A 23,477-nucleotide genomic window follows, 5' to 3' on the forward strand; every position below is an offset into this window, starting at 1 on the left:
ATGATGGCTAATGTTTGTTACTTCCTACATGCCCAGGTACTATTGAAAGCATTTAGAATGAATTAATTTAATTTTTGCAGTATCTTATAGAATTCATCTAATTCTGTAAGATAGGAATCATCATATTTCACATTTAACTGATGAAAAATTGAGGCCAAAGAGGTTGTATAACTTTCCTAAGGGCAAAAGCAAACTAATGGCATATTGACCATTCTGACTCAGACAGTCTAGCTCCAGAGTCTGCATTCTCAACCACCAAACTGGATTGCCTCTAATTAGTAGTGATGGGTTTCATGTAATGAGATCTTAAAGTTGTTCTAACTTTTTGTGTTTATCTCAGTTCAACAGACAGCCAGCTAAAGCTGTGGAATGTAGGGAAGCCATACTGTCTACGTTCCTTCAAGGGTCATATCAATGAAAAAAACTTTGTAGGCCTCGCTTCCAATGGAGATTATATAGCTTGTGGTAAGTGAAACTGTGGTTTCTTGGAACTTTTAAATAGATATCTGTCACTGAAATTGCATTCAGTGGGATAGACTACATACCAATTCAGGAAATGATGTATACATTCAGAAGATAGCATGTTGAATTTTCCTCGGATTAGAAAAAGCATTAGTCCTTCTCTCCTTCACTGAACACAAGCCCTGACCACATGAAATAGCATAAGATTGTTAAATACGTTTTGTAGTTGTTCTCTGGTAAAATATAATTTCTATAGATGTTATGTAGAAGACAGAAAATATTAGTTTCTGCTGATATCTTAATTTTGGAGACATTTGTCTTCTAAAGCTTGATGTTCATTTTCCCCTATATAATGTTCCCTTCAATAAACAGTCTGTTTGGGTAGTCTTGATCTGTTATTCTAGGACTTTCATTGTTGATAATTTATACAAATTTAAATTAGCAGTAGAAAAGTCAAATTTTGTACTGTTCAAATGCTTTAAAACATCTAATACCTGAATATATGAACTTTTGTCAGTACTGTCAAGTGACTTGGCCTTTTATTCAGTAAAGTTGACTATCTCTACATGTATATGAACCCCCTGTCAAAGCAAATCTCTTACTTTGATAGACTGCTCAAAAATATAGGTTTCTAGACTACTCAACTTTTATTGGGGAATGGGAAATAAGTTTTGTAGATTATTAAAATCTGCCTTTTTAAGTGCTATAACTTTCTTATTCCCCTCTAGATAAAAGTCTTTATAAATGTAATTCAAGATCATGCTATAAAAACACACTTCTGCTTCTTCTCTAGACCTCTGCTAAAATGATTTTTATATCAGTATTGTTATATCATTTGACAGTGGGTTATTTCTTTAGATTAGGAAAGTATAAGTTTTTTTCTGTGAATCCTTTTCTCATATGATTCCCAAGAAATCCTGTGCTCTGTTCTTTCATATTTTACCATAAAAGATTATTAGTCTTTGAACTTAAACATTGAGTGATAGTTACCTTATGAATGTGATATCCTAATTCTAAGTTCTCCCACTCTAAAAAAATTATTTTTAAATATTTTTCAGGAAGTGAGAACAACTCTCTTTACCTGTACTATAAAGGACTTTCTAAGACTTTGCTTACTTTTAAGTTTGATACGGTCAAAAGTGTTCTAGACAAAGACCGAAAAGAAGATGATACAAATGAGTTCGTTAGCGCTGTGTGCTGGAGGGCACTGCCAGATGGGGTGAGTTTTTATATCAGTTTTTTCACCTTGGTGTCTCATATAATGCATTATGTTTATGTATACACAGGTAAGTTTTTTTAAGTTTAAAATATAAATTGATATGTTATATACATTTTCGTTTTTGCTTAGTATTGCATCACCAAAGGAAACAGGCATTTTAGAAAGTAGTAAATGAAATGTCACAAATGGAACAGTAATTGGAATGTCACTTCATGCTGACATGATGTCTCCCCTGTGTGCCCATAGCATCATGTGCATACCTCTGTTACAGCATTATCACATTATCTCTATCTCTTCTCCTATAGGACTGGAAATTTCTCCAGAAAACACACTGTGTCTCATTTTCCTTATTAGTCACATGCAATATAGGCTTAGTAAACATTCAGCTGAACCTGGTATTGTATTAGAAGGAAAAAATTTGATGTAGGTAAAGGAGAGTGGCCTGTATGTATACCTAATTAAATACTATTTCAGGGTAGAATTGCTCTCTACAAAATACATTTACACAAGAATATTTAAACACATTCAGTTAACAAGCAAGTTGCACTTCTAGGTTGCCCAAAAAAACAGTTTCCTCAAACTTGTCATTCATTTATACATTTTAAAGTGCAGGCTTTCTCATAAGTTATATGAAGAAATAATCGTTTTTATTGTCTTGATTTTGTAAACATTAGTCATGCATTAATGTCATCTTTTTAAAAATAGCTTTTTAGGTACTGACTTGGTTTTAGTTTTGACACCAAAAAATTCTACTTGATGGTTACTTTAAGACATCTGAGTTCCAGGTACAGTTTAATTAGGTATATTTAAGCTATCTTGTTTACAGTTCTATTACTCAGCTTCAGTTTTGGCAATGGCAGACTAGGTGATTTGGACCAACCCTCCCTCTAAGTAGGAGTGGAAAAGTTAGACCAAGTATTCAATATATGTATTTTAAAAACCAAAACCTGTTTTAAGTCATTGGAAAGTAAACAAGATAGAAAAGAATTACCAGTCTAGGAATGTGAGCCTGGCTTTTGAGTATTCTTTTCCCCTGGGAGCATTTGCCAATTTTGGTAGAATGGCTGAGAGCACTTATGGTAGCTTCATGGGGGCACAGGGAATGCAGTCTAGGGCTTACCACCATATGGGTGAACTTACCTTGGTTTAGTTCCCCAAAGGGCTCTAGTCTAGGGTAAAGCAGTAGAGGATAAGCCCCCAGTGATTTTGCAACTCAACTTCAGATCATATCAATCCTGAGTAAATTGAGGTGATCTTAGATTGCTAGTGTTAACAAATGCAAAATTAAATCCTCTCTGCAAGAAAACCTTCTAAAGAAGATCATCTCAGAATTTTATTTTTTTCAAAATTGCAAATATAACTAGGACACAAGAAAAAATAAAGAGACACAGGAAAAGCCAAGACGACATGAATAAATTTAGTATAAGCATTGAACAATAGAAACAAAATCACAGCAACTCTGGATATTATAACACATAGCCTGAAAATAACCATGCTGACAAGATGAAAGACAAGGTTGAAAATTTCAATTGGGAAATTAAAAGGTTTTTTTTTTTTTTTTTTTTTTTTCCGTACGCGGGCCTCTCACTGTTGTGCCTCTCCCGTCGCGGAGCACAGGCTCCGGACGCGCAGGCTCAGCGGCCATGGCTCACGGGCCCAGCGCTCCGTGGCATGTGGGATCTTCCCGGACCGGGGCACGAACTTGTGTCCCCTGCATCAACAGGGGGACTCTCAACCACTGTGCCACCAGGGAAGCCCCTAAAAGTATTTTTAAAATGAAAATTCTAGAACTAAAAAAATATAATTACCAAAATTAAGAACTTAGTGGATGGGTTGAATGGAAGAGAAGACACAGTTGAAAAGAGAATTAATGAACTTTTAGGAAAGCTAGAAGAAAATATACAGAAGGAAGCATGGAGAGGCAAAAAATGATGAAAAAAAAAGAGAAAAGAAATAGAGGTTGAAGTAAGAAAGTTGAACATATTCAATAGGAGACCTAAAAGGAGGGGAGAGAAATAATGCAGCCAAAGCAGATATTAGAAATCATTATTGTTGAAAGCTTTACAGAATTGATGAAAGACAGTAAGGTAGAGATTCAGTAAGCCTTCATACCCCAGAGAATAAATGACTTGAAACCTACATTGCGAGTACAGATTTAATATCAGATCTGGACCCTGAACAGACCTAGGCCTGCTGAAAATCGGACCTTGGGTCTGCCTTCTCATAGCACTCTTCTGTGGAAATAAATTAAGACAAATAAGGAATGTTATGTGCTAAGAGCTAGTTATCTTTTAAATTTATTATGAACCCTCATCTGTATTGCCTCTGGACTGAGAGAATTGTGAGTTGACATGTTGGCCTTACATCTATGCAATGAGAACAATACAAGACTGGCAGGAAACCAAGGCACACCTCTGTATTGAGGTGAACCACCTGCACTTCAGCTGTCCTTAGCAGCTGTGCTCACTTTGTGTGGTTTGATCTAAGAAGCTATGCATGTGAATAGTTGCTTGGCCTCCTGATGAGTGTGAAGATGCTGTGCATGCTGAATATCCTATCTTATATCCTTCTATAAAGCTAACTCACTGCTAGATTAAAACTAACTGCGCCTGATACTGTGACCCCTGCTGGTGGTGGGACACATCATAGTGAAACTGCTGAAAATAAAATACAATGGAAGATTCTTAAAGGAAGGCAGAGAAAAACTGTCTTCAAAGGATGAGTAATTAGACTGACAGCCAACTTCTCAGTGAAGCAGCAGAAATCAAGATAGTGGAGCCAGATCTTCAGTGTGTGAAGGAAAATACCTGCCAATCTAAAATTCCATATCCAATGAAAATCTCTCAAGACAAAGGTAAAATAAAGACATTTTTAGATGAATGAAAATGAAGATTTTGCCACCGGCAGACTTCAACTAAAGAAAATTTTAAAGGTAATTCTTAAGGCAGAAGGAAAAAAATGCAGAAAATGAAGACAAAGGTAAGACATGCAGAAAGGAATGGAAAGCAATAGAAATGGTAAATATGCAGTAAATCTAAATGCATGTTGACTGTATAAAGCAATGATATCTTGTTGGACTTAATACACACATAGAATTAAGTACTTGACAATAATAACATAAGTCAGAAGAATAAATGTAATTAAAATGTTCTCAAGTCCTTGTTTTGTCAAGGAAGGTGGCAAAAGAACTAATTAATGTTTGACTGAAAGGATGCATATTGTAGTTCATAGGATAACCCTCAAAGTAAGTTCTTAAAGTATGCTACCTAGACCAAAAGAGCAGCATCACCAGGGAACTTGTTTATTTCACAATAAAAAGATTAAAAGTTCTGTAACTCACTTCAGTAGCATTCCAGATTTAATTTAAATCTGACTTTTATATAACTGTCACTTTGATTAGCTACAAAAAATAACTTCATTTCCTTATTTTAGATGAGGCAGAAGGAGTGAGACACTCCTTTGTTCATTTATTCAGCAGATACTTAGTATGTGCAGTCATAGTTCTACACATTGGAGATAAACTCTGAACAAAACTGTAAGAAGAAGTTCTGGCCCTCTTAGGAGACTTAGAATATTATGTGCTGGAGCAGACAAAAAAACCCCATATATATGAAGGTAACAAGTGCTTTGGGGAAAAACTAAGCAGGAAAGTGGGATGGGGGTGCTAGAATAGGGAGTTGTAATTTTCAGTTGGTGGTGACAGTGCCTTACTGAGTAGCTGAATTAGAGCAAAGACTAGAAGGAGATGAAGATGTAATCCATGTTTAAACGTAGGAAAAGAGTATTCCAGGTGTAGTAAACAGTTCAAAGGTCTTGAAGTAAGAATGCGCTTTGTGTTCCAGGAACAGAAAGAAGGCCAGTGTTGCTGCACTACAGAGGTCGAGGTGGGGAGTAGTAGATAATTTCAGAGCAGTGAAGAAGAGCTCTTTCAATAGAGCACGTTTACCATCGTAAGGACTTCTGTTTTTCCTGGGAGTTGGGAGCCATTGTGAGATTTTGAGCAAAGTAGTGATACAATATGACTTAAATTTTTTAAAAATCAGTTTGGCTGTTTTATAGAGAACAGACATAAGGACTCAGGAAGGCTGTTGTAATAATCCAGGTAAGATTAAATAGTGGTAAGCCAGTGAGAAGTAGCCAGATCTTGTTCATATTTTGAAACTGGAATAAACAGAATTGCCAATAGATTACATGTGGATAACGGTAGAGAAAAGTCTAGGATGACACTGAGGCTTTTTCCCCCAAGCATCTATAAGAGTGGAATTGCCGTTTCTTAAGATGGAGAAGATTACCAGAGGAACTGTCTTATGGGAGACGCTCAGGGGAGAAGACCAGGAGTTGACCTCTAGACCGGCCTGATTTGAGAGTTACTAAAAATACTAAGTGGAGATGTCAATTTTGGATTCACAGGAAAGTTGTGAACTGGTTAAGTTTGAGGTGTTACTTGCCGTGTAAGCGGACCTGCCAAGTTGGAGTTCACAGCAGATTGTGGGGCTAGGCATACAAATTTGGTAGCTGTCAACATATGATACTTAAGCAAGAAATGGGATAAGATCTCTCCAAGGGAGTGTAATCAGAGATTAGAAGTAGTATGAGTACCTTACTTGAGGGTACTTCAGTGTTCAGTGATTTAGGCAATGAGAAAGAATCAACAAAAAGACCGAAGAGTGGTTATCAATAGTAGGAGAACTGGTGCCTGGGAAGCCAAGTGAAGAAGGTTTTTCAAGGAGGAGGAATTGGCCATTGATATGAAAGTCTAGAAGAGGGAAATCTATAGAGACTAAAAGTAGATTAGTGGTTATTTAGGGCTTAGGCGGGCAAGAGATAGGGAGATGATAGCTAAAGGGTACAGGGTTGCTTTCTGACATGATGATATTCTCAAATTGAGTGTGGTGATAGTTGCACGTATCTGTGAATATACAAAAAGCCATTGAATTGTACACTTAAAATGGATGAATTGTATAGTATGTGAATTATATCTCAGGCTGTTTTAAAACAATAAAAAGAAAAAGCAGTAATGATAAAATTTGAATATCTCATTTTGCAACCTAACCAATGGATCTGAGCATCCAGCTACAGCATCACAGAGAGAGAGAGATGCCATACACTGGGCCTCCTGAAGGAGGGGACCCTATGACGTCAACTCAACCCATGTTTGATTAAGCCTCTAAACCTAACCACTTACAGGAAATACAGAGGAAAAAGGAACATGGTAAAGAACCATGGTAATGAAGCAGAAAAATCCCCAAGACTATCAGAAACTGTTAAGCAATCAAGTTTCTTCAACACATAAATTGCAAGGGAAAAAAAGAGATGAAAGGAAACCTATAAATTAAAAAAGTTTTATAAGACATGACAACTAAAAAGAAAAAAAAAGTAGGAATTGGTTAAGCTTTGTCAGATGCTACTGATAGAAGTAAGATGAGCAAAAAAATGATAGGAGTGGTAAGACAAAAGTTTGACTGGAATGGTTTTAAGAAAGAGAGGAAAGGGAGACAGATGGTGAAGTACAGAGAACTGTTTTGGGGAATAAGAAAATAATACAATGTTTAATCTCACCTAGATTACTTTTTTAAGACATGAAATCAGTAGCCAAACATTTCATTGTCTTTCTGTGATTTATTTCTGTCCTACCTAATTTTGATCACAAGAAAGAGATCAGTTTAAGGGCACTTATGAAATAGGTTAACTTTGAAAGTTCTTTTAGTATATTAGTGGTATATCAAATCTACTGTATGAATGAATAGAAAGCATAAAACTATTCAATTAATGATGGTATAAAAATTACATATATCTTTATGTTACCATTTATGGTAGTGATTTAGTCATAGGGAGAGAATGAGAAATTAAGAATGAGTGGTAGAGGAAGAGGCACAAAATACAAATAGATATATTCTCTTAAGACAGTATCTTGGTTTTATAAAAATTTAGGATATTTTCCTGCAGATTAAATTTTTGTCTAGCCTTGTTTTCTCCTATAATCTAGATACATTTATTTTTCTTTCTGGCTACTTCTGGCTGAAAATGAACCAGTAATCTCAAGTCCTGTTTTGAGGAATCAGCCAAGATTATATATAATTTCTACTCTTTTTTTTTTTTTTTTTTTTTTTTTTTTCCTGTTGCGGAGCACAGGCTGCAGACGCGCAAACTCAGCGCCCATGGCTCACGGGACCAGCCGCTCCGCGGCATGTGGGATCTTCCCAGACCGGGGCACGAACCCGTGTCCCCTGCATCGGCAGGCGGACTCTCAACCACTGCGCCACCAGGGAAGCCCAATTTCTACTCTTTTTATTTCTACCATTCTGCATATAAAATGGAAAGAACGCTGTACACTGCCCTTTTTTAAGATGCTGGTCAAGTTCATTGTATTGTGTTTCTCCTTTTATTTCACAGTGCTGTGGAAGTTATAGCAGGAAGCTTCTCTCCCCCCTTCACCCTTGCCATGTAGTCTACTTTTTCTTCTAGGCTTACAATATTTGCTTTTAATTACTTCTGTTTAAAGACAGAGAGTTTGTCTAAAGTTGTTTCTTTTAATCTGAGGGACAGTACTTTGTCCTTTCTCTTTTTCGTCCTAATACTTTCCCTGTTTCTAAAAGCAGTTTTATTCAGTCACTTTAGGGTTTGCGGACAGTCTTCTGTCCTTTGTTCTTTAGCTTTGCTTGCAAAGGTAGTGGCTCCAGCATTTCTCCCATTACAGTGCCACAACCTCTTGTACCACATTTACTTTTCAAAGGAGTTTTAAGATAAGTTTTGTTTGAACTGTATTGAAAATGCTTCTTTTTAGAATTTTTTTTATTTTACAACATAAGTCCTCTCTAGAATACTTAGAGATGGTAATAGTTACTCTATACTAATGAAGAATGCAGAATCCTTCATTTTATATTTTGTTTTTACTTTATTATTTTAATTCATTTGAAGATATTTTAACTAAACTTAATAGAATTATTGACATATGGATATTCTGTTATTGCCAAATTCTTAGGATTTTAACCCCCAAGAGTAAATCTTATTTGCATTGCCTATTTCAGTTTTAACTTCCTGAGTTTTTTTGAAAAGAAGGTGGAATTTTTGAGAAATAACTACTTGGAATACCACGTATCACTCTATTTTTATTTGGGCTTTGGAATTTAATTTCCCCACTGCTTATTTTTTAAATATAGATGAAATGAGCTTGTTTAACTTGATGTAATAAAAGAAATTTACTATTCATTTATTTGAAGAAACAACTGTAAATTCTAAAACTGTGTACTTGAATGTATTATATCCATATATGATTGAACATCCAAATACATTCCATTTGAATAATTACACTATCTTTGAAATAAGTGTAGTTTGCTTTTTATTTCCATATATAGCAGTCAACTATACTTTTGAATATAGAGAATGGTGGGCTATTAGACTACAATTTCAATTCATTTTGTGACTTTACTCCCTTGAAAAGTACCTCATAATTTATTTTAACCTCTTCTGTCCAGATGTAATAATGTTTGCTGTCTGATACTTACTGGACACAGCCATTATCTGGATCATTAAAGTCTGTAATCAACAGTTCATGTTTGTTCTAGTTTCAATCTTTCTTTCTAAAGTATTCTGTTTGCTCACAATTTCTAGCAGGTATTAATGTGGACTAACAAAATATTTATTTCTTCCTTCCCTCCCTCCCTTCCTCCTGAAAGGCAGTAGTGATATGATTTGGATAATTCATTAACTAAGTAATTATCCTTAAACTAATTTAGAGTTGATTCAAAAAAAGTTTTTTGCAGCTTTATATTAGGAGAGTATGGAGTCAGAGTGAATCTCCCTGGCAAGCGCATTGGTGGAGAGTAATGCGATCATCTTGGAACATTATCTCTTAGGTTTTGGGTTGTTTTTTTTAAATGATTATAGTAGCTTATTACTGAAAGAAACAATTAGAAATAATACATGTATGTTTTAGAGAATTTGGAAAAACAAAAAACAAGAAAATATCAGATAACACTTTTCCCAGAAATAACTAATATGAACATTTTAATGTAATTAACCATGTAATTTTTCCATTCAAAGGAACTTTTTTCCCAGTAACAGTGAATATTTTATATATTATCATGTATTGTTTACCTTTTGCCTTTGTCATGAACATTTCCCAGGTCTGAATATATTTTGTAAAGAGTGTTTTCAATGGTTCCATATTATTCTAGTCCAAACTCAAAATATGCACTGATTGGAGCCCTCCGAGCAGTGGCACAAACAATCTCCTATGAAGTAACACTAGCCATCATTCTCTTATCAGTACTACTAATAAATGGCTCCTTTACTCTATCTACACTAATAATTACACAAGAACAACTATGATTATTATTCCCCTCATGACCATTAGCTATAATATGATTCATCTCTACCCTAGCAGAAACTAATCGAGCTCCATTTGACCTAACAGAAGGAGAATCAGAACTAGTATCAGGTTTCAATGTAGAATACGCAGCAGGCCCTTTTGCCCTATTCTTCCTGGCAGAATACGCCAACATCATCATAATAAACATATTCACAGTAAGGATTTACCATAACTGGTATACTGTTGTTTTGTTGAAGATACTCATGTTTACTTTTTACTACTTTTTGAATATTTTTGCAATAAATCTTTAAATTTCTAATTAATTCTTTAGAAGAGAACTTGAGATTTATTAAATGGATAGCTTTATTCATATAGCTTCTGATTAAAACTGATAGATTGCCTTCTAAAACAATCTATTTCCATTTGGTCTTGCACTGAGAAAGTCCAGGGGTTTCAGTTTGACCATGCCCATAAAACATGGAATATAATGTCAGTATCTTTGCCAGTTTGAAAATATCTTATTAGTAAAATAATCTTCTTTAATCATTTGTTTCCATAAACAATTTTCTAAAACATTAACTTTTGATATTTTACAAATTGTGTGCTTACATACTGAGAACTGGTTTTTTTGTTTCTTAAGAAATTCTTGCTTGAAAAGGAAATACTATGCAACTGAGATATTGTTTTATAATTATAGTCCTTTGGCAATTTGGTATTAGTCATTTATATCTATTCCATTATGTCCTACACCCCACATCCACCTTGAAAGTAATACTACAAAGCAAAGGTAAATTTGGGCAATATTCTTATTCTTTATTTCTGTCATATCTTTTTTTATCATCACTGCTTTATTCAGAGATTGGAAGTTAGGTAAAGGAGATTATATATGTTCTGTATCTGTGGAACAATTCTGTGGACTAATTCTTATCTGAAACTATTGGAATGAAATATAAATTAATTCAAGAATGCAAATTACTTTCTGTTAAGTGGTCATGTCTGTGTAAAGGGACACCATATTTTTGTTGGAGGCAGACCTTGAGTCCATGGTGACTCCTGCTGAGGCTGTTACATCGTACAAGATTATCTAGCCTTGGGTCACCAATTCTAAATAGATATCTAATGGTAAAAGGCAATGCTTGTAAAGGACACTAAAGACTCTCATAGCTCTTCAAAAGTGACACGTGTGTGTGTGTGTGTGTGTGTGTGTGTGTGTGTGTGTGTGTACACATTGTATCCTCAGAAAAAGCTTTGGTTATTAAGGGTGGGTTTTTTTATCTTGTGGATTGAAACAGCAGAAGTCACACTGAAAGTTTCTCTAACTCAATAGTGAAGGATGACAGGGTAATGATTTCCCTAATTTCCCTCCTTTGAAACCAAATCCAGCAAAACTTAGCCTGGGAATTTGTTAACAATGTTATCACCCATACTGTACAAAGTTATAATTATATTAGGTAAGAGCATCTGTTTTAGTCATATAGTGAAATATATTCTTTCTGTCCTTATTTCTAACAAATAAAACTTCATATAATGAAACATTTATTGTGAAGTGTTTTTTACTAAAACTTTGTGTTCTCATGGAGATCTTTTCTTCACCTAAATCTCTCATGATTCCTATCCATTAAAAATATTTCCTGAATGAATTAATACACTGCCTTGTACTGTTATTTGTGTTCATGTCTCCTATCCTCTGCTGGCTTGCAAACTACTTGAAAAAAAGCATCATAGTGTATAGAGTAAAAGCAAAGACTGTGGAGCCAGACCACTGAGGTTCAAATCAGATTTTCCACTTACTAGCTCTGTGACCTTGCTCAAGTTCCTTAACTACACTGTGCTTCAGTTTCTTCATCTATAAAGTGCTAATGATAGTAATAACCTCCCTTTAGGGTTATTATAATGTTAAAATAAGTTAATGTACATAAAGGGTTTAGAATAGTTTTTGACCTCTAGCGAAAGTAAAAGTGTTTGCTATTAGTAACATTCATTTTTAAATTACCACTAAGCAGATGGTTTTCACACAGTGTGTCATTAATATATAATTTTTGTAATGAATGATACAATCCTTCAGACTTGTCCTTTATCTTGTTTGCTGCATGATTAATTAAATACTGGTTTTTGAAACCAAGGAAATGCTGGAGTAGAGGTGAGAGATAAAGTGCCTACACCTATGGAGGAATTGGTATTTATTACCAGTCCTTCCCTTTCTCCATTGCATTTGTGCTATTTCACAATTCAGTCTTCCCTCAAAAAGACTTACATATCTGTTTTCCAATTTATATATGCTTTTATCCAAGAGATAAGCATCCCTCTCTGACTTACTAAACACTGTGTATAAAGCATCAGATTGCACTAAACTGAGGAAGCTAAAATATATGTGAAAAGCCAATCTGCATCCATTAAAATGCAGAAGGCATCTATGATAAAATTTATTTATCACAGTGATTCTCAAACTGACTGATCATCAGAATCACCTTGGGATCTTTCAAAAAATAAATATAACAAAACAGTCCATTTCTTAGACCCCTGAGTCGGTACTCTGGGGGAGGAGGGGAAGAGAGATTTGTATTTTGAAAAGTTCCCCAGGTCTCTGTAGAAAATTATGTGAACAGTCAATTTTGGAAACAGATGACTTATGTTACCACTGGAGATTTGTACACATGATAACCAAGAGGCATTAATGATTCTCAAGCATCTGTTAAAGGGGGGATAATTATACTTATGAATACATAATGTCTGTTAGATTTTGCTACTCCCTTACCCTCTTCAGGAAGAAACACACAAAAGAATAAGATGCGGTCTTTTTTCTTTAATTAAAAAAAGCTACCTTTAATATATATTGATTTCCCACATTTATAAACTATTTCTCATCCTAAATTCTTCAGTGAATGCTGAGAAGACAACATAGGAACTTCTTTTTCTTTCTTCTCTCCTTTCTTCATTTCTGTTTCTTTCCTTTTCTTTTATCTTTCCTTTCCTTTCTTCTTCCCTCTAGCTGGATGGTTTATAACACTTTAGAAAATTTTCCTGACTGGAAGAGGGCCAATCTGAATGAACTCTTGTCTGTCTTGGGCGTGGAAGGAAAGAAGATTCTGAGCATGGACCCTGACTTCCAGGAAGACTGTGGCTCCCATCTTCTCCTAAGTGCCCCACTCATCCCTTAGTGTCCAGACTAGAGTGGGGTAGGGGAGTAGAAAATAGAGGAGACAAGAAGGTTGTGGAAAACTGAAGCAAACCTGTAATTTATCTCTTCTCTAAATTTACATTAAGTGTAAATATTCCTTAACCTTAAGGTGCACTACTATATGGACAGTTCCTGTGAAAACATTTCTTGCATTAAATATTTTATGGTGAAAATGTAATGAAATCAACAAAATAATTCAGTGGGTCTGTAGGTCGACATTTAAAATATTTCATTATTTTCATTTTTATGTCCTATAAAGGAATTTGACTTATATTAGAATGGTTCTTGCAATTTTTTTTCTCATTAAATACTTCTTTAAAAATAGTTTTTGTCCTGAAGTATGCCAATTTTGAAGAATAGAGTCGACACAGATCTTTAAGCTACTTGGTTTTGGGTTTTGTTTTGCCATTTTTAAGGGAAAAAAGAAATATACTAATTTGAGAGTGCATTCTGAATTATGCCATTAACCTATAAATAATTTTCATTATCATCCCACCATGTTTAAGAGTGTCCAAAATATTTTGAGATGGGAAGGAATTTAACTTTGGTATCTTAATATTTATCTTTTGATAATTCCTACAAATTTCCGTAGCAGTAGTGAAAGGAAAGAGAATGAATATTGGATATCATTTCCTTGACTTAAACGTTTTTAACTACTTGCATACTACTTGAATTGGTTTCATATGCTGAAGTGTATATATGAAAAAATGTGATTATTCTTTTCTAATTGAATAAAAATATATTTAACAATTACTTAAAGCAGAATTAATCAAGGGCAGCAACTGTTTAAGAGAAAAGTGTTTCCTGCTAATTCAAATTTGCATCTTAATCTGGGGAAAAGAAATATATTTTTGTATTTTACTTCCACAGTCTCACATTAATCTCTGTTGTTCTTATGACAGTCTCCTATATTGATATGATCCTACAGGGGTTTGTGCCTTTCATATCTCTGATTACTCCATTGTATCTTAAATCCCATTTTATGCAGCATTTTTCCACATAAAGCTATCAGAAGTTGGCATTGGCTATTCCCAGAATGGTAGAAAAGTTATTACTACTGAACACAGGAATAATTTGATTATGTAGAAAAGTCAGTCTATTATAATTGCTATAAAGAAGCCATTTAATTTTGTGCCTGTTTAGTCCTTTTTTTTCTGTAGATAAGAAGATCAACTTCGATGAAAATATAGATTCTTTATTTGAACTGTGATAGCCAACCAAAAAATGAAGATGAGGTAGAAGATAAATCTAAATCATTTGGTTTTAATGACAAAGTATTTACACATTGTTGAGAATTAAATAGGTAGTTAGTTATGCTTGTATTTGCCGTCAAGGTCTTTGACTCTCTGATGAAAGTAGGAAGCTTTAGGAATAGATTGTATAAAACATCAATCTGACTTCAAGATTCAGTTCCATTTTGTTAATTTGCTGTTTTAAATCCTAAGTATCTAGAGCTATGGCTTTGTGATTCACCACACATATCTTTGTAAGTTGCTTTCCAGAGATTGGGAGAGAAAAATAGTAGTAGTTGTCTTTTAGTGTCTTTTTATTTCTCACAACATTCCAAACATTGGTTTATTTTAGGAGACCCAAGAGTTTATCTTTAAAAAAACATTGATAAGAATTATTTTATCTCTCAAAAAAAGTCCTTATGGATTGTATGGTAGTAGTATTACCTGGTAAATAAGAATCAAAATACTTTATTTCGTGCCAGAGTATCTAAATATCTTTGTCTAGTTTGAAATATGTAACTGAATATATATAATCCCTATTTTTAGCAGCCAAGAGTCACTTAAGTTTCACAAGTCATACTCATGAGCCCTTATAATTTTTTACTAACCAAATTTGTAGTTCAGATGATAATCCTTGATGTTTGTACTAACGGAAGACTGTAGTGGTTCAGATTAATCCAAAATGTCAACTAATAAGAATGGATAATTGATCTAGAGATTTATGTGGGTATTTACATTTGAAAATATTTTTATCTTATATTTTGAAAAGAATAAAATATAAGAGGGTTTATGCCTCTTCCAATTAATAAGTTAGCCTTGGAACTTCAAATTTCAATAAGGAATCTCTATTTATAAGGAATATTTTCATTTCCTCAAAGTTTCTGTTTTGTAAAGGGTTAAGACCTTTTAATTCTATGCCTTTTATATTTTGCGGAATTTTAAAGATCTGACAACTGTGTTTCCCTTCAGTAATGGAAAGGATAAATTATTGATAGCAAAACAAATTGTAGGTTCCTTTTGGGGATTTCACTGGTCTTATTGGTAGGGAAAAGCCTGGTTACCCTGTAGATTTTACATTCTCCTTAAGAGTACTCATCATTTTTAAAAACCAGTTTTCAGTCATTCTGTAATGAAGTAGAGTGAAGAAAACCACTTAATTTTGACCAGTGTGTGTTGTTCTATATACTTAGTGCATGCTTTTACTTATTTCTCTTTTTCCTTTTCAATCTGTCCTTTCCAAATCATTATTTTAGGGTATGGAGAAAAAGATCACTGTTCAAGGTTAATAACTTGGAGGTTTTGGGGTTTTGGTTTTTTGTTAGTCTTTGTGTAAATGTCATTAACTTTAAACATACTCATTTAAAACAACTAATGTGGGGGAAAGATTTTGTTTTGTTGATAATATTAGTAAATTGTTGGAAGGTGTATTTTTTCTATCGGATGAGGTTTATCAAAAACATAAGTTACTTTTGAGCTTTTTACGTCCTGTTTTTTAGATGTAAGGGTTTTCATCAACCTAAGTTAAGAGTGAAACTATTGGCTCGGGATAGATGCGAATAAACCTTTAGAAAGAGATTCTCTCATACAGTTTAGGTGCCTTGTTTCTTACTAATTGATAAGTGGCAATTACTTTTTAAAATAAGCATGAGGGTTTTTTTTGTTCTTTGCATGAACAATTTGCGTTTGAATTACTGTGCAGTTTTCTGGGGGTTTTGTGTGTTTTTTTTGTTTGTTTGTTTGTTTTTGCAATACGCGGGCCTCTCACTGTTGTGGCCTCTCCCGTTGCGGAGCACAGGCTCCGGACGCGCAGGCTCAGAGGTCATGGCTCAGGGGCCCAGCCGCTCCGCGGCATGTGGGATCTTCCCAGACCGGGGCATGAACCCGTGTCCCCTGCATCGGCAGGCGGACTCTCACCACTGTGCCACCAGGGAAGCCCCTGTGCAGTTTTCTTTTATTATTCTTGTTACAATATACAAGTTATATATCAGTAGAGTCAAGAAAACTACAAGCTTCCTTCTCAGCCTGTTGTAATGTATAAAGTAATGTCTGACCAAGCAGAAACTTATTTTCAGCACTTGGACCCTCCAAATCCAGTTATATCTTATTCAAGAAACCTAATGACCTTTCTTAGCCCTTAACATCTTTGCTTCACAGTGTTATGTATTTCTCCAGTAATCAAAACTTTTACAAAATAGGGAATAGGGAAACTTAACCTGTAATTCTACCACCTGAACAGAACTGCAGTTAACGTTTTGATGTTGTCCTTTCAGTTTTCAGCCTACAATTTTAGTTTTACAGTACATACAGGTATATTTTGTATCTAGCTTTTTACATCTAACTACATCTAAGCATTTTCTCACCTTGCATCATAATATTAGTAGAAAGCATTTATATATACTATCAATTACTATTTGTCTGTTATTATTAAGCACTTAGGCTACCTCTGATTTTTTCTCAGTTCTAAGTTTGTGCTGTTTTCGGACATGTTGTTTTTCCGCTTTTATCTGGTAATATTATATTTGTAATATAAAATCCCATAAGTGGAGGGAAAAAACTGGAACAAAGTGTTCAGATATTTTTTTAGCTTTTAATATCTATTATTATTTTGATTTCCAAAAAAGACCAATTTTTAAGCTTCAATTTCCTTTAACTGTGGTAACACTGGTTTTTGGGGAGGGGAGATGATGGTAGGATAAAGAGAGATGATTCATGTGTATATGTTTATATTTTCATGTAGCTCAGTCTTTGAGATCTGATCTCTAGGTATAAACCTTGGTTTTGTCACTAGTTATGATACCTTAGGAAAATTCCTTGCCGTCTCTGAGTCTACCTCTTCATTTTTGCAGTGGGATAATATGAATATTTAAATACAGTATTTAAAGTGTTGTTAGGAAACAAATGAGATCGTGCACATGGAACATTTGCACATAGTAAATAAATGGTAGCTACTGCAAGTAATAAATTAATGTGTAAAAATTGGGAAATTAACATTTGAGTATCTATCCTGTTTCAGTATCTTGCTTACTATTTGCATAAGTTATCCAAATCTATTCCAGGTATTTCTAGACAGAGGGAACAGCATGTGCAAAAGCTTGAGAATATGAAAGAGTGCAGTGTGTTTGGAGACTGCTAGTACTTAATGACATAAGTGGAATGAAGTGAGAAATGGTAGATTAGGAGGAGTGATTTTTAAGGGTCATTCTAGACTCTGTTAAGAACCTTGAATCTTATCTGTGCAATTGTAAAGGGCTGTAAAAGAGTGACTGACTTCAATTTTTTATTTGTAGTTTTAGTTTAGTTAAAAGAAAACCCACCAAGGTAGTGCTAGCAGAAGTGCATACCATAGGCTAGAATAGAAGGGCACTGCTGACAGGGTTTTCCTTTTGGTTCAAGAATTTGGAAGATAGGTTTGAGGTTAAATTAGCAAGATCTGCTGTTTCATTAAAGGGATGATGCCTCTAGGTTTATAGCAATTAATTAGCTTTTTTCATTTTGGGTAAGTCACTTAACATGTTTGAATTTCATTTCCCTGTTTAATTTGAAGGAGTTGTATACTAGATTTCTGTTTCCCAGTGGCCATTTGTAAGACCAAATATACTTATAGTAAGACCATATTGTTTATATGTAAGTCAACCAATAATTCAAACTTTGTTTTACGTCATGTGTAGCAAACTGTCTGAGAAACTCTTTGGTTTGCATTATTTCTCTCTTGATTCAGCTCTTAAACTCACAAATGAAATGACTGCTTCCAATTCCAGGGTGTCCTTTAACCCCAAGGAAAGAAATCCTCTGCCAGTTGGACATAACTCACCTCAGAATAGAAACTTTCTTGATGTTGAGAAGATGGGGCAAAAAGTTTACTAAAGGCAGTTTTCAAAGAAAAATGAATTTTGACTATTTTTAGAAATTCTTATCGAGTGAATTGCAACACCTTCCAAGGACTATAGCTCTTACATATGAATATTTTACAAATAACAGTGGAAAGAAAAATAAATATGTCATTTAAAAAAACCTCTCTAAAATGTTTTGAACATCCTTTGTTCCTATGTTCTTTACTAATTAACTCTTAATGTGATAATTCTGTTACTGTAATTACTGCATTATTTTTTGCATTAACTGGCAACTTGACACCATCACTGAATGTTCTGATAAACTCTTACTGCCACAGATTAATAGAAAGTGTTATATTTTAGTTTATATTGCACCTTAATGACATCTGCTTCTGTCATGTTCCTCTAATGAAGAGTTTCTGTTCTAATCACTTAGTATCTTCAAGGATTATTATGAAATGGAAAAATCATAGATTGATGTTGTTTTCCTTTCTAACATTGCTCTGAAGTTTTGATTGTACAGCTTAACCTATGTGTAAAATGAAAGCATGGATGCAGAAGTGTTCACGTTTTATACATATAACTAATAGTCTTTAAATATTTCATGAGTTAGCACCCTTCTCACTGCTTTGTTAATATTGAAATACTAAAAGGGATAGAATGAGTGGTAATTCTGACACTTCAGACTAGTGCTGAGTTAGTTGATACAATTGGCTATTTTTCCAGGACTGAGCTTTTTTCTTAAAGCTCCTTATTAAATCAAATGTGTATATCAGATTAGCAGTTACCACATTTTATTACTCTTTATGATCCTTTGGGGCTTTTTGGTTCCTCTAGTACAAAACTCTTAACTTTGGATTCATGGAACCCACCCCACAAGGATCTTCAGGGCCCAGTAAAAGCGTATGAAAAAGTTTGTCATGTCCATGTAATTATTTTTTTAGAAAGAGAGTTTATTGCTTTTATTGGGTTCCAAAAAGGGATCAAAACATTAGTAATTAAAAATCAGTGCTGAGCTTCCCTGGTTGCGCAGTGGTTGAGAGTCTGCCTGCCGATGCTGGGGACACGGGTTCGTGCCCCGGTCCGGGAAGATCCCCCATGCCGCGGAGCGGCTGGGCCCGTGAGCCATGGCCGCTGAGCCTGCACGTCCGGAGCCTGTGCTCCGCAACGGGAGAGGCCACAAGAGTGAGAGGCCAGCGTACCGCAAAAAAAAAAAAAAACAAAAAAACAAAAAATCAGTGCTGAAAAAATGTAGTCTGGCAAGTTGTCTTGATAGGGCTGTGAATTAAACTGTACTAGCAATACCAATTATTAAAAATTATAAATATTTTTCTGCCCTCACTTTGAAGTTTATTTTTTTTTAAGTTGTATTTAAATATAGTTGATTTACAGTGTTTCAGGTATATAGCAAAGTGATTGTTACACATATATATGTGTATGTGTGTGTGTGTGTATATACATATATATATATGTATTCCTTTTCAGATTCTTTTCCATTATAGATTATTACAAGATATTGACTATAGTTCCCTGTACTATGCAGTAGGTTCTTGTTGTTTATCTATTTTATATATACTAGTTTGTAGTGTGTCTCTGTGAAACCCAAATTCCCAATTTGCCCTCCCCTCCCTTCCTGTTTGGTAACCACAGATTTGTTCTCTATATCTGTGAGTCTGTTTATGTTTTGTGAATGTTTATCTGTATTGATCTCGAAGAGACAGCAGCAAGTGGTCTTGAAGCAGGGTCTTAGTTCCCTGCCCAGAAATTGAACCTGGGTAGCCTGGCTGTAAAAACCAGGAATCCTAGCCACTAGACCACCAGGGGCTAGAAGCAAAGTTCCCTGGGCTCTTGCCCATTTGAAAACTGAATTCCTCAAAGAGGCAAAAACTGCAAAAACAGTTTCAAAGTTTATTATTAGAGACACAGCATAACATGCGGGAGAGCACACAGAGAAACAGTTTATTTATTTAAGATAGAAGCAAGGCAGAAATACACACCCAGAGAGAAAGGGTGTGGGTGTCCTCCCTAATGAGGAGCACAGTAAAGAGGGGGTTAAATCATTTATATAGGGCAGTTCTTCCAGGTCTTTGTTTACCTTTGGCCAGTTATCTTGTTTCTTTCTTCACACCTGCCCTAGAAATCTCTCCAACATGCATGCACACCTTTTTGCCAAGATGGATTTCAGTGCAGAGGCCTGTGGGAGATTTGACAACATTTATTATGGGGTCGTGCCCCTCCCTTTTTGACCCCTGAGGAGCTTTTCTGCGCATGTGCAGTTGGGGAGGTAATAGATGTGGTCATCTTATCTCTTTACTCTAGCAGAGCTCAGCTCCGGGCCTAACTTTGTCTTTGGAGTGTCAGGGAAAACAAAGCTCCAATTTACTCCGCTCGACAAACTCCAGTTGTCCAGCCCAGGGCCCCACCTACCTTCTATCTCAGTATCATTTTTTTAGATTCCACATATAAGTGATATCATATGATATTTGTCTTTTCCTGACTTAATTCACTTAGTATGAAGTTTACATTAATTTTTATATATCTTGACAGACTTAAAATGAAACAAAGAAAAAGTCACAGAATAATTGTATAGAAGCTCTTTATTTTAATTCTTTTATTCTTTTCCTCTACCTCTTCCAATCTAGATTTGTGTTATCTATTATTTTATGAGAGAGAGAGAAACCTTATCACTTTGCCTCTGTTTGTTTCCTCATCTTGTATAAAAGTAGGTAACACCAGATTTACTGCCTGTTGTAAAACTCAAATGAACTTTTTGGCCGTGAACAAACATTTTAACTCACATGACATTATGTTTATGCACAGTACATATGTTACGTATAGAACAGAAGAGTTCTAATACATAGTTAAAAAGTAACTCCATAAAAATTGCTAATAATCTGCATAATCTCACAAATAAAAAGCAAGAGCAGGTAAATAAGACCATAAAAATGTCTTTTTTTCCCATCTAAGATGTTAAATGTGTTTGTGAAAATAAGTTTCAACCTCAATTAGCTATCTTTAAAGGTATATTTTATAGGGTTATGCCAAGAGTTATCAATATAAGTTTGAATAAATATAAAGCATGTTTTAACAGGAGCTTTGTAGGAAGAATCGTTTATAGTGAAATATCTGAATTTGAAATAAAAGGACTGAATCTATCATTTGTGTCCTGTCTTACAGTCTGTTGATTCAGTATGCCTGGTGATAGATTCTGCGAGTATTTATAGGGAATATAAAAAAAAAGAATGTGAAATGAAATGCTTGTGTTATATAGGAAAAAAGTAACAAAAAAGGATGTTGAGCTATTTATATATATTGGCTTTTTTATATACTCGCTGTTTTTGTAAATGGAAAATCATTTATTGTTATGTGCATAATTGCCTTGCTAACTGCTTTGCATTATCATGTGAGTTTTTTGACGTAATAATCTTGAAACAAAAGATCCTTCCTTGGGAAACTTAGTAGGTCAATGGTTAAGAAAATACAGTAACTATACATTTTACATAACCAGTTACACACATATTTTTCAGTAAGATTCTTTTTTCTGTTGAAGTACATAAAGTTCCATTTTCATTCCTCTCAAAACAAGTAGGACATGATAGAGACATAGTAGATGTGCACCAGGGTGGTTTTAGGAGAGGGTCGCTAGTCCCTTCTCCAGCCAGCACCACATGAGGTTTCTCAGGATTCTCTCCGGTGGGGTTCATGGAGGAAAAGTTTGAAGAGTATTCTACCGCCTGCGCCCCCCCACCCATACACACACACTGTTTACAGCAGCAGGGGCCTCACGTGCTCATGCTAGCTACCCTGTAGCATTTTCTTAAACGTTTATCTCCCTACTGGCTTATCCAACTGTTTCTGTGCCAGGTAAGCAAATAGTCTGGTATTGTCTCTCTGCAGCTGCCAGTTTCTTCTCATTTTAGCTTATTGTGCCTGTTACTCAGTTCTCTAGTAGTTTCAAGAAATGTCATTAATTTGAGGTTGTCTAGCTTTTGTTGTAAGCACAGGAGCAATACTCTTTCCAGGTTTCTCCATCTCTAAGCTCAGCTTTCTAGTTTTTAAGACTCGAATTATGTCTACAGATATAAATAAATAAAAGGGGTTTTTAATAATCAGTTATCATAGACTTCTGTTCTTGCTCTTTAAACTTGTGTATTGTCAGCATATTTCAGAACTATGTTAAGAGTAAATAGATGTTTTATTTCTTGTAACGTTTTAGAGATGATTACTTTTTCAAAATATGATTTATAGTATATATCCATCCGTAACCACCACCACCCCCCATATCACATGTAATCATTCAATCTAGTGACAAAAGTACTCTCAATTACAAAAGGCAATCCAGTATCTGAATTGGTAGTGGCAATGGAATCATCTATTTGAAATTAGTTTTCTAATGAAAGTCTCAATATACATTTAGCCAGAGGCAAGAATTTTAAAAGTGTGAGGAAAATATTTAGGCTATCCAGAAATTGTGATCTGATCTGATCTTAACCATTACGAACTTTTTGATTATTTAATCTCAAATATTGGGTGTTTCTATAAAAATTTGCCAGATTTATTTTATGCAGCTGACAGGTGTAAAGACACACATTCATGCCAATTTGGCATTCTACTTATGAATTGCTGTAGAAATTCCAATAATATAGGCTATTGCTATGATTTACTATCACAGGAAATGTTGGATTGATTTTTTTTAATTTTATTAAGCACAGTCCTATTCTTTGGCATTTTATAAATTCAAAATCAAATTTATTCAAGTACAAAGTTTTAACCATTAAAAACTGGAATCTTAAGTAAATGCGATCCCATTTTCTTTTTAACGTATCTTGAATCCATCATCCATTTCTACCCCTGCTACTCTGACGCCGCTAATTCAGGCTTTCATCATTCCCTGAAGTTACTTCTCAGTAGTCCCAGGCTCATTTACCCTGCGCTGCTTAAACTCCTTCAGTGGAGTCCCAATGCTTACAGAATAAGCTTCTTGATGTGACATCGAACAACACCCTCCTTCATCAGGCCCCCCACCTACCTCTCCAGTATGATCACCTACCACTTGCATAGGCATTATTTTATACCTCAGCAACACTGAACTGCTTATAGATCCTCAAACACCCCTGATGGAGTTTTTTGTTTGTTTTTTTGAATTTTAACCTTTGTGCCTTTGACTTTGCTGCTCACTGTGCCTAGTTACCCTTTCCTGCACCTCTGTTTGTTACATATTGTAATGTCATTAGACTGGAAGCCC

The 23,477-nt window shown here is 34.8% G+C and overlaps 1 protein-coding gene across 4 annotated transcripts in view; it reads left to right on the top strand.

Annotated features, from left to right (window-relative positions):
* COP1 (COP1 E3 ubiquitin ligase) overlaps positions 1-23,477 on the top strand; it is a 229,072-nt gene that overhangs the window by 162,317 nt on the left and 43,278 nt on the right. For all 4 annotated transcript variants that reach the window (XM_007451361.1, XM_007451363.1, XM_007451362.1 and 1 more), the window contains 2 exons: positions 341-465; positions 1,521-1,681. In XM_007451361.1, the coding sequence (XP_007451423.1) occupies positions 341-465; positions 1,521-1,681 (286 nt within the window). The remainder of the gene's footprint in view (positions 1-340; positions 466-1,520; positions 1,682-23,477) is intronic.

The sequence above is a fragment of the Lipotes vexillifer genome, unplaced genomic scaffold (genome assembly GCF_000442215.2).
Source record: "Lipotes vexillifer unplaced genomic scaffold, Lipotes_vexillifer_v1.1 scaffold1113, whole genome shotgun sequence".
NCBI lineage: Eukaryota > Metazoa > Chordata > Mammalia > Artiodactyla > Lipotidae > Lipotes > Lipotes vexillifer.